The sequence below is a fragment of the Channa argus genome, chromosome 1 (genome assembly GCF_033026475.1).
Source record: "Channa argus isolate prfri chromosome 1, Channa argus male v1.0, whole genome shotgun sequence".
In the NCBI taxonomy this organism is placed as follows: domain Eukaryota; kingdom Metazoa; phylum Chordata; class Actinopteri; order Anabantiformes; family Channidae; genus Channa; species Channa argus.
The window spans coordinates 17,343,077-17,360,332 of record NC_090197.1 but is presented as its reverse complement, the minus strand read 5'-3'; the positions used below and the strand labels follow the sequence as shown (position 1 = coordinate 17,360,332).

At 40.5% G+C, this 17,256-nt stretch overlaps 2 protein-coding genes across 2 annotated transcripts; one reads left to right on the top strand and one right to left on the bottom strand.

The window, feature by feature from the left end:
- The first annotated feature begins 11,727 nt into the window (after window positions 1-11,727).
- On the top strand, window positions 11,728-13,579 carry il6 (interleukin 6 (interferon, beta 2)). The gene is made up of 5 exons (XM_067503143.1): window positions 11,728-11,924; window positions 12,014-12,207; window positions 12,368-12,466; window positions 12,560-12,703; window positions 13,311-13,579. Exons 1-5 carry the CDS (start codon window positions 11,849-11,851, stop codon window positions 13,542-13,544), a joined length of 747 nt encoding a protein of 248 aa, XP_067359244.1. The 5' UTR covers window positions 11,728-11,848; the 3' UTR covers window positions 13,545-13,579.
- Window positions 13,580-13,978: 399 nt separating this feature from the next.
- Window positions 13,979-17,187, bottom strand: tomm7 (translocase of outer mitochondrial membrane 7 homolog (yeast)). Its single transcript, XM_067503144.1, has 3 exons — window positions 17,002-17,187; window positions 15,649-15,697; window positions 13,979-14,516 (listed from the first exon to the last, which is right to left on the bottom strand). Exons 1-3 carry the CDS (start codon window positions 17,102-17,104, stop codon window positions 14,501-14,503), a joined length of 168 nt encoding a protein of 55 aa, XP_067359245.1. The 5' UTR covers window positions 17,105-17,187; the 3' UTR covers window positions 13,979-14,500.
- Between the last annotated feature and the right edge of the window lie 69 nt (window positions 17,188-17,256).

Genomic DNA, 17,256 nt, shown 5'->3' with positions numbered 1-17,256 from the left:
GACCACTGATACCAGCCGCTGATACACACACATTTACACACACACAAACATACATACAGTACAGTATAGTACACACAGTTGCATATGCACACACAGCAAAATCAAATAAACCCGAGTACAGCAGTTGAATGAATGAGCCCCACATGCTGTTGTAGTGCATATACAGTGCACCAGGGTTATATGGTGATGCACAGGGAGAAGAATGGATTATAGGGGGATGGGGAATGGAGTAAAGGAGGAGATATGGAAGAGAAAGAGCAAGAGGAACAAGAAGGCCCAAGCAGGGAGAGTGAGATAGTAAACCAATTATCATAGGACTGGAGAAAGCCTCTCATCCCAAAACTGTCACCACAAACTCCGATTTACAGAGTTCTTTTTTTCTTTTCTGTCCCTCCTCTGCATAAGAACAAAGTATCCACACATACATTGGCCAAACATCTCTCTTTATTCCTCACTCATACACATATTCAGGCCTCTCTTCAAACAAATGCACTCTTGATTAAATATTGAAGTGTGCCTGTGGGGAACTGAGTGGAGATACAATTCCTCTTGTCTATGGACTCTCCTCGTCCACTGAGGAAGAAGAAAGGGAAGAGAGGAGAAGAGGCAATAGAGTGGCCAGAGAAAATGGCACAAAGAGAAGGGGGAGATGAAGAGAGCTAAAAAGTGATGGAAGAGAGGATTGGGAAAGGGAAGAGAAAACAGGAGAGTAGTAATAAAAAGACAAGAAAGGAGAGCAGAAAAGCCAAGAATAAGAGAGGACTGCCCAGACAGGAAAGGTCATGTATAAAAGAACGGAAGTGAGGTTCACACTGTTAAAGAGCTAATACTGTCCTTTGCATCTGAATCACATCAAAAATTGCTGGATGGATTGATGTTTTATTATGAGACTCACAGTGCTGAAAAAGGAAACCAAAATAGCTCCTTAATATACGTCAGGGCAATACTGAAACTCCAGCTGAGACAATTAAAAAAACAATACATTATGAATATTTCCCATAATACACAGTTATTCATACACATTATACTCTGAAGCCCAAACTTTATATCTATAATATAATAAATCCTTTCTTTTCCATGTGAGAGTCAAACATTATTGCTGTAGTGTGTGCAGTGCACAGAACAGTTCTTTCTACACTGGCAGCTATTCAGTACACCAAACGTATTTCTCATAACTACTGCATTGTTGCCATCTAGTAGCAGCACCAGTGAACTGCAGACAGATCAGACTGTTCTGTGCAAACCTTGCATAGTCTTCAAAGGAATAACAAGGAGCCGAGATTCAAATACAGAAGATCACACTCTGCAGTGCACAAGAGAACACATGGGGAAGGTGGTATTAGGGAGCTGAGAAGTAAAGTAGTCCTGTATTGAACTCGGGGTGTTTTTATCTGAAAAGGTCGATATCACCGAGCACGACAAATCAAAAGTGTGTTATTTTGGTAATGTGGGAACCCCTCAAAACTCTGTGTTTACTCAAGGCTCCAGCTCAGTCAGCACACTACACTGTAATAGTGTTTACTGCACATTTTTGATGACAGGACATAGAACCATTTTTGAAAGGCAACACAAACATTAACGTTAAATACAAAATAGCAGTATAGTGCATTTTTTGATTTTCTTTAAAGCCCTATTCCACCTACTGTGTCTCAACCTTTATCTTTATTATCTTTCTGTACCTGGCTAAGTCTAAGTAGATGTTCAGGAAACACGAAATTCTGACAAAAATTGGGCAACAGAAACCAATATTTATGGACAAGAGCTGAGACCCTATGTCAGATTAATCCCAAAGTGTGGGTTAATTTAAAAATTCAGCAAAGGAGCCACCATAAGCTACCTTTTCTACATGGATGAAATCAAGCTGTACATCAAGAACCAACAGGACACTGACTTGATGATCCACCTGACACAGAGTTAACACTCAAGTACCATCAAAGGAAAAAAACAGATCCCGAGTGTCAAAGCCACTGTCCTTGGTGAAACCTAAACCCCATCCAGGATTACATCAATAGGATGGCACCCAGAGATGAGTTGCTGTGAGTGTTTATGGCAGGAAACAATATCGAACACAGACCAAAGTGCACGGCAGACCAAGAGCTTGCATAGGGGTACTTTTATTAGAGAAAGTTAAGGTGGCTTACACTTGGAAATCCTACCAGGGACTGGAAATGGCTCGACTAACAAAGAGCACTTTTCCTGTTATTTTTTCCTGTTATTCCAATAGTTGAATCTGGCCATTTTGATGAGATGCTAGATCCTATCCTAAAACACAGGTTAACCCCAAAAAGGGGCCTAACAGGCCTAAATCTTCACATTTATAGTAGATAAATGTATGTTTTTTTATAAGCTTTTGTCAAAAACCAAAGATTAGTCCAAGATACCCAGGTACCTGCTCCTTTCGGGTTTCTGGTTGCATTGGCTGGTTGGCAGCAATGTTGCAACTCTGTGTTCAGGGATTTATGGCAATATTGGAACTTCATTAAGTTTTCTAATGTTTGCGACAGAGTGGTGAAGTACCCTCACTAATTTTGTTAAAGTTCAATTTGAGTTTCGATGAAAATGTTTCACTGGTAATGAAACAAAAAAAGAGGATGTGACTAATTAGACACTAGATTTTCTTTTCTAGTCAACTGTAATTGTGTAAGAGTCTTCTTCTTCTTTTCCTTTCAGCTGTTCCCTTTCAGGAGTCGCCACAGAGAATCATATGCGCCTCCAACTGACCCTGTCCTCTGCAACCTCTTCTCTCACACCAACTAACTTTATGTCCTCCCTCACTACATCCATAAATCTCCTCTTTGGTCTTCCTCTAGACCTCCTGCCTGGCAGCTCCAACCTCAGCATCCTTCTACAGATATATTCACAGTTTCTCCTCTTAACATGTCCAAACAATCTCAATCTGGCCTTTGACTTTATCTCCAAAACATCCAACATGAGCTGTCCCTCTGATGTACTCATTCCTGAACCTGTCCATCCTCTTCACTCCCAAGGAGAACCTCAACATCTTAAGCTCTGCTACCTCCAGCTCTGCCTCCTGTCTTTTCTTCAGTGCCACTGTCTCTAAGCTGAACAACATCGCTGGTCTCACCACCGTCTTGAACACCTTTACTTTCATTCATGCTGATACTGTTTTATCACACAACACACCTGACACTTTTCTCCACCAGTTCCAACCTGCTTACACTCGCCTCTTCAACTCTTTTCCACACTCTCCGTTGCTCTGAACAGTTGACCCCAAGTACTTAAGGTCCTGCAGCTTCTTCACTTCTGCTCCCTGTAACCTCACCATTCCACCTGGGTCCCTCTCATTCCCACACAAGTATTCTGTCTTACTGCGGCTAAGCTTCATTCCTCTGTTTTTCAGAGCAGACCTCCACCTCTTTAGATTTTCCTCCACCTGCTCCCTGCTCTCTCTATAAATCAGAATGTCATCTGCAAACATCATAGTCCACAGAGATTCCTGTCTAACGTCATCTGTCAGCCTGTCCATCACCAGAGCAAACAAGAAGGGGCTCAGAGCCGATCCTTGATGCAGACCCAACTCCATTTTGAACTCCTCTGTAACACCTACAGCACACCTCACCACGGTCTTACAGCTCTCATACATGACCTGCACCCCTCTAACACACTTCTTGGCCACTCCAGACTTTCTCATACAATACCACAGCTCCTGTCTCGGCATACGCTTTCTCTAAATCTACAAAGACACAATCCAACTCCCTATGAGCTTCTCTGTACTTCTCCATCAGCATCCTCAAAGCAAAGCCTAGCTTCCACTACTCTTTCCCACAACTTCATTGTGTGGCTCATAAACTTTATTCCTCTGTAGTTGCCACAGCTCTGCACATCTCCCTTGTTCTTAAAAATGGACACTAGTACACTTCTCCTCCAGTCCTCGGGCATCCTCTCACTTTCCAAGATCTTATTAAACAAACTAGTCAGAAACTCTACTGCCACCTCTCCTAGACACTTCCATACCTCCACAGGTATGTCATTGGGATCAACTGCCTTTCCACTCTTCATCGTCTTCCACGTCCTCCGCACTTCACTCTTACTAATCTTTGCAACTTCCTGCTCCACACCAGTCACCTCTTCTACTCTTTGTTCCCTTTCATTTTCCTCATTCATCAACTCTTCAAAGTGCTCCTTCCATCTTCCCATCACACTCCTGGCACCTGTCACCTGTTTTATCTTTAATCACCCTAACTTGCTGCACCTGTCTCCCTGATCACATTAGCTGTAGTTGTCCAGTCATCTGGAAGCACCTCCTGACCACCTAGACCCTATCTCAGCTCCTCCCTGAAAACTAAACAACATTCTTCCTTTCTCAACTTCCACCACTTCATCCTCTGCTCTGCCTTTGTCCTCTTCATCTTCCTCACCACCAGAGTCATTTTACATCCCACCATCCTGTGTTGTCTGGCTACACTCTCCGCTACAAATACTTTACAGTCACTGATCTCTTTCAGATTACAACGTCGCCATAAGATGTAGTCCACTTGAGTGCCACTACCTCCGCACTGATACATCACCCTGTGTTCCTGCCTCTTCGGGAAGAAAGTGTTCACTACAACCATTTCCATCCTTTTTGCAAAGTCTTCCACAATCTGTCCTTCTGCGTTCATGTCCCAAAGACCAAACCTGCCCATCACATTCTCATCACCTCTGTGCCCGGGCCCTGACCGATCCGGTATGGTAGTTGTTTTCGGTGTGAAGGTCATGATTTCCATTTTTAATTTGGCATGTGTTTCACGTTTGATGCCCTTCCTGACACAACCCTCTGCTTTTATCCAGACTTGGGACTGGCACAAGAAGACACTGGCTTGTGTAATTGTGTAAGAGTGATGCAAGTCAAATAAGTGAAAATGTGTTACAAGTTGCAAACCATGCAAACCATTTGAAGAATGATCCCTCGTTCTTAGTCATACAAATTTCATTGTAAAGCTAAGAGGAACAAATCAAAAAGAGAAAGAGGAAGCCTAGAGAGATGCCAGCAAATGGTGAACTGCAACAAATTTAGTGAAGTGGTGGTGCATTACATGACAATAAAATACTGACCAATTCAGATTTTACTTACAGTAGCTTAATTGTTGATGAATTTATTGACATGGCAGTAAGAATGTCTCACTGGTTACTGTAGTGTGGGTCATTCTGTACTTACTTTGTTAAGCAATTAAAGGATTTTCACATGCAGATGAAGTCATGGACAGATTGCTGAAAGGACCCAGCTGCCTGAGAGGTTAAAGGGTTTCTTGGAGCTGAGCCTCTGATGTTACTGTTAATATTTATTGTTTTAAAGACACAAAATTGACCAAAAACACACATAACAATCAAAAAACATAAATATCCAAAAACATCAACAATATCTATTTAAAGATAAATAAAAAAATTACCTAAAGCAGACAGAATAACTCAAACATAGGATTCAAATAACGAAACACAAACCTCAAATTAGAAAATACTGCCAAAATGCCCCAAAACAGATGTAAAATTACCATAAACAAAATCAAAACAACCACAAAGAAAGGATGCAAGGTCCTTTGCCTTGTCTGAGCCCAGGAGCCAATTTTCCCATTATCCGTCCTTGTGTGGACACAACAGTACTATTTTCTCAGACACAAAAAACTATGTATTTTAAATACTATTGAACTTGATGGTGGTGTTGATAATATGAGTGCACAAATCTGGTTCAGATGAACAGTTTCAAGTGAAGAGCAAATTCTAAAAAATGTTTCAATTTATTACTTATTTATTATTACTAATTTATTTGCATGTAGCTTTTTAATTAGTAGTGTTAAAAAGGCAAATTCACACACTATTGAGTGAGCTTCCTACAGTCAAAAGATCAACGTGTTCCGCACTTTGGTTTGGCACTTTGGATGCCCTTCCTGGCACAACCATCCCATTTTTATCTGGAATAGGGACTGGCACTAAGGTGGCCCTTGGTGAATGTGTGTTCTGAATACATTTCATAAGAGACCCTATATCAGTGAACCATTTTATGCACTGTCATGTGGTTAATCCTTAATTTTACTTGAATATTTAGTAGTTGATTATTTTCTCTACTAAAAGTCATGTATGTGAAGAATAGCAAGAACTAAAGTTGTGAAATAAATATAATGGCATATAAAATACAATATATACCTTTGACTTGACTAAAAGTAACAAGCGTCGAGCCTGTTTACTGTTAAAATGGGAATGCTCGATAACGTACAAGAATCTTAAAATTACTTGAGTAAAGACACCTGGTTACTTACCACCCCTTTTCATGTAGTTTTCTATATACCTATAATACCTTGAAGAACATGTCACAAGTTCTAATGGATACAGCTTAGATAATGTTGTAAAAATATTATGTAGAATTATTGTACAGCACCACTTTTTGATAGGAAATCATGCACAAAATCATAAAATGCATTCACACAAAGCTGTTTAGTGTTGGAAATATTAAGTCCTTGTTAACAGTGAAAGTAACAAACTATAAAAGCTTTACAAGCAAACTTGCGGGCATGTCTCGGGCAAATCCCTTTGGAATTTACAAAAATATTGAATAGATTACAAAGAATTTATTTATTTATTTATTTAAAAGTTTGTAAATGGATAATTTCAGAAAAGATAGGGTTGTTCTGTGGCTGATCAAATTGTGCTATGGACTTTTGCGCTAGACAATGAATAACTTGGTCATGAAAAAAAAAACACACACAAAAAAAAGCAGAAATGAGAGCCAAAACCACTTGAACTTACCAATGTTTCTTCCCAAACAAGAAAACCAAGCAGGTAAATACACATAAGCCAAATCCATATGTATGTATGTATCACAGTGAGTTGAGGGTTCAGAGTTCAATAATAGATTAATCACCTTAAACCTTTGTCAGTCTGGCCAAATGAAATTTATAGGGAAATCTTCAACAAGAGAGAGAATGTCCAGGATCAGCACTTCCCCATAACCCCACATACGCCCATCCGACCACTGAGTTATATTAAAGTCTCAAATTGTCCACTGAAAGTACAAAACACTTCCCAATGAAAAGTGGACATAACCCCACTCTTACAACATCCTCAGTAGGGAAGATCTAGCTTCATCTAGTATACAGCATATTGGCCCAATTTAGGAGTTCTCTGGTTTAATCCCTATGAGTAATGTTAACATAGAGAATGAAAGTTACACATCAAAAATAGCAAAAGGGGAAATTAGAAAGTGTTTATTTTGAGTGCATACCATTCCACAGAGCCTGTGGGCTGAATTAAATAAAATTAGTAAACAGGAGAATTTGTAAGTAAAAAAACTGCAAGAACAACTAAAAATTGGCAGATTAAATATATGGTAAAGTTCAGCATTAATGTTGACTTTACAGACTTTACACTAATGAACCCCAATGGTATTATATATGCTGCCTTTTGAAGTGTGCACTCACAAAAAACTGAATGGTCTCTCATCTCATAAGCCTGGAAGATGCAACATCAATTATTTCTAAGAAGAATTTCTAATTTTGACTATAGTCCACAGGAGTTTTCCGCTTTGGCATATTTCATTTTAAATAATCTCAGGTCCAGAGAAGGCAAAAGGATTTCTCAATCTTGTTTTGAGATCACATCCATCCATCCATCCATTGTCATAGCCTGTCCTATTTGGGTCACGGGGGGACTGGAGCCTATCGCAGGTGTCATCGGGGAAGAGGCCTGGACAGGTCATCAGACTATCACAGGGCCACAGACAACCATTCACACTAACATTCACATTTAGGTGATCTTAGATTAACCCAACTCCTTCTTTTTTAAGAGCACGGCCTTAGAGTATTGGTTTTACATTGTTAATGACCCAGGGTCCCTTTGGGGGGCTGTCTTCTTATTCTGTCCTCCCATTCTGGTTAGCCTGTACACTATCAACTTCTGCCATAGGTCAGCCATAACACCTGCAGAAATTTTTGGGGCTGGTGGATAACGTTGTTGACTGGGGCAGTTGAAACCACCTGGATTTCAATATTGCAAAGGTTAAGGAGATAGTTGTCAATTTCTTCAGGTATAATTATCCTTTGATCATGAGGTTAATTTTCTAGACTGAATCACTTTCTTTTCGAATGCATGACAAATTGACCTCATTTTAGCTGAAAGAAACAAGGTTTAAAACGAGACTAGAATCATCTTTGAGGTTGAGATGTTATCACGGCAGGAAAAGCATTTTAGTGAAGAGAGGGTGATGAAAAACTTCTCTGCTCTTTGTAGAGTTTCATAGCTACAGTAGCAGTCAATCTGGTTGGTTTAGTTGAAGATTTCATGCATGTCTAGTTTTCCAGTGTACTGTTATTTGCTTGGGATCATTGTTGTAGTTCGTTTGTATCTGCACCCAGGGTTTTATGTTTAAGTTTCTATGTTTTTGTTTATTGGTTTATGGTTGTTGTCTCCCATTCCGCCCTCTAGTTTTTGTCTATTCGTCTCTTTGTTAAACAGTTTGAGTTTAATACTTGTTTTCTAGTCTTGTAGTCATCCTTCTGGGATTTACCAGTTTGTCCTCCTTCATAGGAGGGAATTTAGGTTGGTTGTTTTTTACCTGTCTTATGTTGGAATCTTTAATGAAACTCAATCTTGTCACCTAACCTCTCTCGCCTTGTTGCTCTTGGGTCCGCTTTAAACTAAACCCTGTCGTTATAAAACCTGCAGAGGTAGTAGAGTTCTGGCTTCGATATAGAGAACAATTGGACAACCAGAATTACTTTCTTGAACTCCATGATCATATATTTCTAGAGAAGCAGATTGACCCTTACTTTATCCAGGGCCTTAGACGTAGGAGAAAAACAAACCTCAAACTAAACCAATCATCCCGGCCAAACCACCACCCACATCACCTGTTCCTGTTCCGGCTCCTGATTCAACCTTCCACCAGACCACAACCTCCACGCTATTTACCCCTGAAGTGCCACTTGCTGTTCCTGAGCCACTAATGGCGGACACCATTGGTCATAGGAATCAGCCCACATGACGTCGGAGATTCTGCCGCATCTGTTCCACCACACCTCAAACTTTCAGCCATGCACCTCAAACCAGCACCACCCCTGTAACAGCCATCTCAGTTTCAGACCTAGTGCAGCAGGTAAAATATCCGGTCATTTTTCAATAAGGCCTGAGGCCTGCTGTGCCATAGCTCACCAAATGGAGGAGATAATACGATCTAGATCATGGCTACTGGACTGGGAGCCTATACACGAAGTACTGGGCTCCTTAGAGGCTTTCAGGGCAAAGTATGGAAGGGAACAACCTCCCTTGGCCCAGGACTCCTCACCTGTCCACGTCGGGGTCCCCTCTGAACCTGCTTTTGGTGCTGGGTCGAGTAATACTCCCTCTTCCCCCTCTCCTGTCTCAGTGCGGGCCAACACCACCTCCAGCTCCTGCTCGTCCAGTTCCTGTTCCTGCTCCTGCTCGCCCAGTTCCTGCTCCTGCTCCTCCTTGTCCAGTTCCTCCTTCTGCTCATCCAGGTCCTGCTCCTGCTCGTCCAGTTCCTGTTCCTGCTCCTGCTCATCCAGTTGCTGTCTTCCAGTCAGCCAACACTTCTTCCGCTGCTGCTTCTGCTTCTGATCCTGTTCCTTTAACCGAGCGGGTCAACGCCACCTCCGGTTCTGTTCCTGGTCCTGTTCCTGTCACCGAGTGTGTTGACGCCACCTCCAGCTCTGTTTCTGGTAATGTTCCTGTCTCCAAGCCGGTTGACGCTTCCCCGGCTCTGTTCCCGGTCCTGTTCCTGTCTCCGATTGAGTCGATGCCACGCCTGTCCCTGTTTGTCCTGTTTGTCTAGGTCCTGCTCCAGTTCCTGTTCTTGTCTCCGGGTCGGCTGTCACCAGCCTGGCCCCTAACTCTGATACCGTTCGGGCACATGCCTCCAGGCAGGTCAATGCTCCACCTAGCCCCGACTGAGATCCTGCTCCGGCACCTGCCTCCGGGTCGCTCGACGTTTCGCCCAGCATCGACTCTTGTCCTGTTCCAGCACCTGCCTTCGGGTCTGGCGACGCTCCGCCCGGCCCCGACTCTGGTCCTGATCCTCTTCCTGCCTCCTACCACCTGTTCTGATATTTCTGTCGCCGGGCCAGCCGAGGCCTGGCCCAGTTCCTGTTCCTGTTTGAGTCTCGGAGTCGGCCGAGGTCCGGCCTGGTTCTGATCCTGTTCCTAGCTCTGGGTCAGCCGGGTTCCAGCCATCATCCCTGGCTCCCTGCCAGACCTCCTGCCCAGCCCCAAGAGGGCTTCAGCCGTCGTCGCCGTCCTCCTGTCCAGCTTCCTGCCAGACCTCCTGCCCAGCCCCCAGAGGACTTCAGCCGTTGTTGCAGCCTCCCGCCCAACTCCCTGCCAGACCTCCTGTCCGGTCCCTGAATGGTTTCAGCAGTCGGCGCCGGCCTCCTTCTGCTTAACATCCCATGGACCAGCTGCCCCAGACAGGGACAGCTCAAACCTGCCTCTGGGCCCCCACCATCCACCCCAACTCAAGATTCTTGTGGAATCCTGTGTTTGGTTCGAGGTTTGTTTTTGGTTTACACTGTGTGTTAGTCTTTTCTTGTGTGTGGGTTTTGTCGGGTGAGGATAAGACTTATTTCCTAGTGTACTAGTTATAGACAAAACCTGTGTTGGAATAAAACTCGATCTTGTCACTGAACCTCTCTCACCTTGTTGCTCTTGGGTCCACGTTAAAACTAAACCCTGACAGCACAAGCAGTGTTTACTGTTGAATCTGCCTGATCAAAGTGAAGCTAGTGTTCACTTTCACATAAGGTAGTTAAGTCCTTCTCAATCTGGGGTCAAGGTCTTTCAAAGGGTCACAGGATAAATATAAGGTCATGAAATATTAAATGAGAGAAGAATGAGGACAAAGTTTTGATACAAAAAATTTCACTTAAGCTTGTTGTGAAATACTGGATAATTTTACCTCAGAAAAGTTAAAAGTGGAAACGTTATGAGGTCACAATTCACATATAGGAAACACGGATTTACTCTTAATTGTGCTGTGAATTTTCTATGTTTTGTCATCTGCAATCCTAATCCGGAGGTAACTATAAGAGAAATGTAGCGGATCGGAAAGCAGTATTTCAGTAACATAAATAAAAATGTAGCATCATGACTAATTTTAGAACAGGACATGACAGACCATCACATCTGAAGAAAGTCAGATTGCAGGAGATAAAAAAAATGTCTATGCATCAGTTATATTTCCTGCAGTAAGTATATTTGTAAAAAAGTTATTTCTTGAGTACGACTAGATAAAATAATAAATACTAATTTGATGGTAAAGTATGAGTTATTATTTATTTGCTAGGGTAACAGTACAGTTCTACTGGGAAAAAGTTCTATAGAACTACTCCAGCAAGCTTGTTGGGATAGGCAACTAATTTCCCCCATTTTGTTAGTAAAATTTAAAATCCACCTTAAATTTGACTTTTCACCACAAGCAGTTTACTTATTTAACCTAGTGGTACAATGATAAAACCATCACACGCTTTTAGAAAATTGCTATGCAAATGTATGGTTTGAGTGGATTTTCCCTTTAAATTATTTGGTTTAAAATATAATAGGGATTTTTTTTTTTTTTGCATTGTGAGATTGCTGACAGTGTGTTTGTGTGTTTAAAACATGCTTTATATTGTTCCAATTGTTTTAATTGCCCACCTTCCATTAAGAGTTGACAAAAATTTTAAAAAGCAGCTTGTGAGCTTAATTTGGAGATGAAGACTGCCCAACTCATCCCCCATTAATCAATCTATTAATGATGCTTGACGTAATTTATTTCTGCTTGGTACAGGAACGTAGGTACTGGGAAATCCCTCTAGTGTGAGTGTGTATAAAATGACAGCCTATCGCAAAAGCAAGGCAACTTCTCATGACCCTGACAACCCTGAGTATCAGTGGAAACTCAACAAGTGCTTCCCAGCAGCGCAACATGCCGTCTACCCTCAGTAAGTGGTTTACAGCGTGTGGTGTATATTTCCTGCCTTTATTCCTCTTTTCGTTCAGTCAGTCATTCATGCTTTTCCTCTCCACACAGATGTTCACTTACTCTTTGCTGCGATACTGGCAGCGCTGCTCCTGTGCGCTACTGCAGCTCCAACTGAAAAGGCTTCCACCGACAGTCCGGCAGGTGAGCCCTCAGGTGATGAGGAGGTGGAGCCCACTGACCTGCTGAGTGCGTCCCCTGTTTGGGACTTGGTCCTTGGTATAACCAAATGCCACGTGAAGATCGTAAGCGCTTTACTTTTCTTGCTGGGTTCAATCTTTATCATGAGTAGGATCATTTTAAAATGCAGAAAGGGCTGACAGGTTCCTCATTTTCTTTTGGTTAGGTAAACTATAAACAGCTCTCCTGACCTCCGTAATTTTTTTTTCATTCCCCCTCTAACAGTTTGAAAACGAATTTGAAAATGGAGTGAAATATCATATTCTGGACCACTACAAAATCTCCTCACTTCCACCAAGATGTCCTGCCTCCAACTTCAGCAAGGTAGTAGGTCTCTTCCTTATATGTTTACATCTACAAAAGAAACTGGTGATGTGGTCACTGCGGACTAACTGTGACTTACTCTCCTCTTTCCAGGAGGCTTGTCTCCAAAGGTTGGCAGAAGGCCTGCAAACCTTTAGTGTTCTTCTCAAGTTTGTGCAGAGGGAGTATCCTACGAGTCAAACCATCACAATAGTCAAAAACTACAGTGAGAGCCTGATCAGACTAATCAAAGAAAAGGTGGGTCTAATGTCATGCATACTGCTGGAAAGTGATTTTGTAGCATAATCAGCTCTAAACTGTACATCTGTATGCTATTTTGCCTTTGGGTCTTACTCACCTTTTTATCACCTGTTATGGCCAGTGATAGAAACAGTCCATATATCCTTTGCTTAGATACAAAATACGAACACTGTATGGTCAAAATATTCCCTCAAAAGGAAAACAAATCTAGCCAATCGAAAACAACAGCACTCAATCAAAAGCAAGAGGATTCATGCAGGATATTAGTTGCATTTTGTGTGGGTGAACAAATTTTAAGTATAGTAGTATTTTGGTTACTACTCAAAAGGTCTGAATGTAGTTTACAAACCACATCTTGCAGATAACTGTAGCAAAGTAAACTAAGAAGTACATGTCCTTTAGAAATGTAGGCAACAAGTAGTAGAAGCAGCTAAATATTATAGCCTACTTAATTTTACCACTAGTCCATGTATTAGGAACTTAGTAAATGTCTAAATTTCCTCTCCCTTTATTCATAATATTTTATTATAGAGGATATACTAATGTCTGCTTTTGTGTTTGAGCTTAAGAATATTACAATACCGCTGTAACCTATGCCACACAGATGAAGAACCCTGAACGGGCCACAGTGCTGACCAGCAGCCAGGAAGAGCAGCTGCTGAGGAACATTGACAATCCAGATGCTTTCCACAAAAAGATGACCGCACACAGCATCCTGCGTGAGCTGCACACCTGGCTTGTCGATGGCAAAAGAGCAATTATTAAAAGGGAGAAGCCAAGAAGAAATGTAACCAAAACAAATATTTCATCAACCTGCTTGTATACATTGGGAAGATAAAACAATTAGAATCAGTTACAATGATATGCAAGTTGTGTAGCTCTATAGCAATCCGCAGCATATTTATTTTGGCAAGCCTGATGGCTTAAAACACCCACTCATGTTTAAATTATTTATTTATTTTTATTGAAGAATATTTATTGGTGAGAGGAAAATTATTGACTGATACTTACAGTGGAAAAAAAACCCTAATTGATTCTGAAACTGGTTTATGGATTGTGATCATTTGAGCAGCATTGTTAGTATATTTTTAAATTAAATTCCTTTTAAATTAAATTTTATATTATATTACATGATCTGTATTTGCAAAATTATTATTATTTTTTGTTTACTACTACTACTGTTGAGTATTATTTATTTTTGAAAACAACTCATTGTGAGAGGCTACAATATTCAGTACACATGCAGAAATAAAATATAAAGTTTTGCACTGATACAGAGCAAGTTTCTTTATTGAAAAAAACTTCACACTTTTAACAAACCCTTTTCGGTAATTGGAGATTTTGATCAGTGTCCTTATGTTGGGCGGAAGCTGGAAAATATGACAGTGAAACTAAAAACAGATTACAATCAATCAGTGAATCATTATTTCTTTATCATGTGTGGAAATAAATCATCTAATGACTGATGTTTAACAAGACGTGACCCATTTCTTTTTTTTGTATTAATTTTCCATCTTAAATTAGAAATAAAAAGAGGAAAAACATTGAGCAAATGGGATATCCAAACATCGGTGTCATACATTAACTAACATAATACTGTCCAGTTAGTTAAACATGCTTTCAGGGACAGTCTTGACTTTAGCTTGTTAAGATGTAATATCTTCACAGACAGTATTATGATTTATGGTGAGCAAAGTCGAAAATAACGTCCATTTCTCGAATTTCAAAAGACATTCAGTTCACATGGTCACAAAGAGATGGGATGGGTTGGGATTGGCTGTGCAGAGGTGTTCATCAGCCCCATAGCAAACTAAAAAATAAAACAATTAATCAATTAATTCAACATTGCTCCTGAAGTTCCACCGTTCCAGAGCTTGAGATGTGCTAATGACACTTCAGCATTCATCAATAAAATCCCCATGAAGACAAAACCATTTAAAGGGGTTTAACACGGTGTAAACACATGGTACTGTATTAACCACATAAGATCATATACTACAGTTTTCATTTCCAGTTACCGATGCAATGTTTTAATTAGGATGCTAATTCACCTTACTTACAGAAGTGTGCTCACTTCAATCAGATAAAGCCTCAATATGTGATATTTTTACAATTAAATAAGCATTTTAAAATTATTCTTATAGTACAATGACTTGTAATAAGGCAAAAAGCTTCTCAGCCATACCCACAGTGTGCCCAGACTCTTGAATACTATACTACAGAAAATTCAGTCCTGTCTGGTGTAACGGATTATGGAACTGTGTAGAGCAATATTTTCGAATGCGTGCATGGTGATTCTTAGCATGGCTAAACCTACATTCAGTTTTTGTCAAGGTAGTACAATTTCTACGTTTATGTTGGTTGCCTAGCTGCTGTGTTTCAGTTTGTGGAAACTTTGACTGGAAAACAGTCAACTTTGTGGTAGTGTGGCTGTTTTTTGTTTGTGGTTAAAACAGATTACATCCGACAAGACTATTTTAGAAACGTCGGATTGCATACTGTGCCTCTTCACTGTGCCAATAAGTGAAACTATGCAGAGTCATATCTGTATAAATCTGCTATATTACTCTAAAATGTTTTAATTTGTGTAATGTAATTTGTGTTTATGTCAATATCATATATTGTAGGTAATATACTACTATATAGAGAACTTTGGGCCAATAGGTAAAGTAGTTTGTGGGCAAGTCTCTTTCGTTTTCATTTATAAACTGAAAATCTCACTTTCAAAAAAGCATTTCGATAACTTACTGAACAATTATATAAGCTCTGAATAATTATATAGTCACAGCATAATTACTACAATTTGATTTAAATTATATTGTAGTTTTTTTAAGTCACAACCTCAGTGTTAAAAGACACATTGTTAACATATACACCACAACACGTCACATATGACATATATGAATGATTTTACACAAATCTTATAACCATTCTGTCTGTACCTTAACACTGTGGGTTCGGGCATTCCTGGATCTGCTCCTCTTTTGAAACCTGCCAATCAAAACATAAAGATGGTTTACAACTTAGAAAAGGTGACCTGAAATGAAAACAAAATCCAAACAATAGAAATTTAAATATTCTGAGTAAGTGGTTACTAGGCACAAGCATTAGTCTACAAAAGCAAGTTGGAGTGCATTTGTAATATATTTCACAACTTTGAAATGCCTGTGCACTTAAAATGCCACATCAAAAACACCCATGGCAATTAGGTCTATTATTGCCACAAAGTACAGTAACAAGTGTTTCATTGTGAGTCATTAGAGCTTGCCAGGAGATTACAATTGTCTCAAGTTTGTTTAAGAGTATCATTTCATGAGAGTGCTCCGACTTAAGCTGATATCCTGAAGATCACATATTTCTATAACAAGGTGAAAGAGCCTTTGTAATTTCATTTGAAATGTACTTGGCAGCACATCTGAGTCACAGCTTCCATCACACACAGGAAATGTATTCATTTGCCCAACTGCTTGTTAAAAAAATGCTTGTTAGGGCTAAAGGACAAAATAAGAAGGGAGAAAGTGTGACATCAGAGTGGATGTTTCCAATATGCTGAAGTCGGAGAAGATTCTCACAGATCACCGGCTGTGAGGTCACACATGCAAAAGTCTCAACTTCCCCATCTTTACTCCCAACCCCAGCCATGCAAAAGGCTTAATTTCCCCAACCCTACTCCAAACCACAACCAGGTATTTTAGTACTTCAGACATGTGGCATTAAAATAAATGCACAAAAAAAAGGAATAAAAAAAAAGAAATCCAGATGTGCAACTGAAGCACAAGTACTGTAGGTAAACTTATAGTTATCCATCAAACATAGAGAATATCTTTCCAAATGATCTCTGAATCTGTCACAGCAATTCTACATAATCAACCCCTAAATAATAGCCAGTTAATGGGCCACTGCAACAATCTCTACAGAGATCATAAGCAATTTTGTTATTTATCATATCATATGAATAAAACCATTCACACAAGTAGATCCAGTATTTCACTCTATTACACGGACTGTATTTACACCGTCATGGGGGAGAATTCAAGCTTTTAAAAGCTTATGGACCTAAAAGCTACACAACCACCTGAGCTGATGCTACTACAACAAAACTGGGAGTCGAAAATCGGTTTGTCATGGTAACACGTTGCATAATGGCAGAGAATATACGGCTAGATTACAGCCACACAAACACTTTCATATGTACTTAAGTTTTTTAATTGAAAGGCCAACGTGCCAAGCTAACAAGCTAAAGGTAGCAAAGCATGTCTCCTCCTCAGACCGCTGCACCCTGCGTGCATACTGACCAAGGTACAGCACGGTTGGGATAAAACCCCATCGGATGATAAACTGGCCGCACTGGAACAGCTGCTGTAACCGCTGCTTGGTCTCTTTGCTCATTTTAGCCATTTGTTTATCCGATTTATCCCGAGGAGCGAGGATGGTATAACGATTTTAGTGTCGCGAAGGACATGGAAGAGGAAGTGACGTGAAGAGGAAACAAGCTGTTAACGGACACTTTCTTTCAACTGCGGCCATCTTGTGGACGGTAATGAAACTGC

Coding starts and splice junctions, on each gene's coding strand:
- il6 (XM_067503143.1), top strand. CDS start 11,849: ATGACCCTGACAACCCTGAGTATCAGTGGAAACTCAACAAGTGCTTCC. Junction 12,467..12,559: donor CTGCCTCCAACTTCAGCAAG/GTAGTAGGTCTC, acceptor TCCTCTTTCCAG/GAGGCTTGTCTCCAAAGGTT. Junction 12,704..13,310: donor TCAGACTAATCAAAGAAAAG/GTGGGTCTAATG, acceptor TATGCCACACAG/ATGAAGAACCCTGAACGGGC.
- tomm7 (XM_067503144.1), bottom strand. CDS start 17,104: ATGGCTAAAATGAGCAAAGAGACCAAGCAGCGGTTACAGCAGCTGTTC. Junction 15,698..17,001: donor CCCAACCGTGCTGTACCTTG/GTCAGTATGCAC, acceptor TTTGATTGGCAG/GTTTCAAAAGAGGAGCAGAT.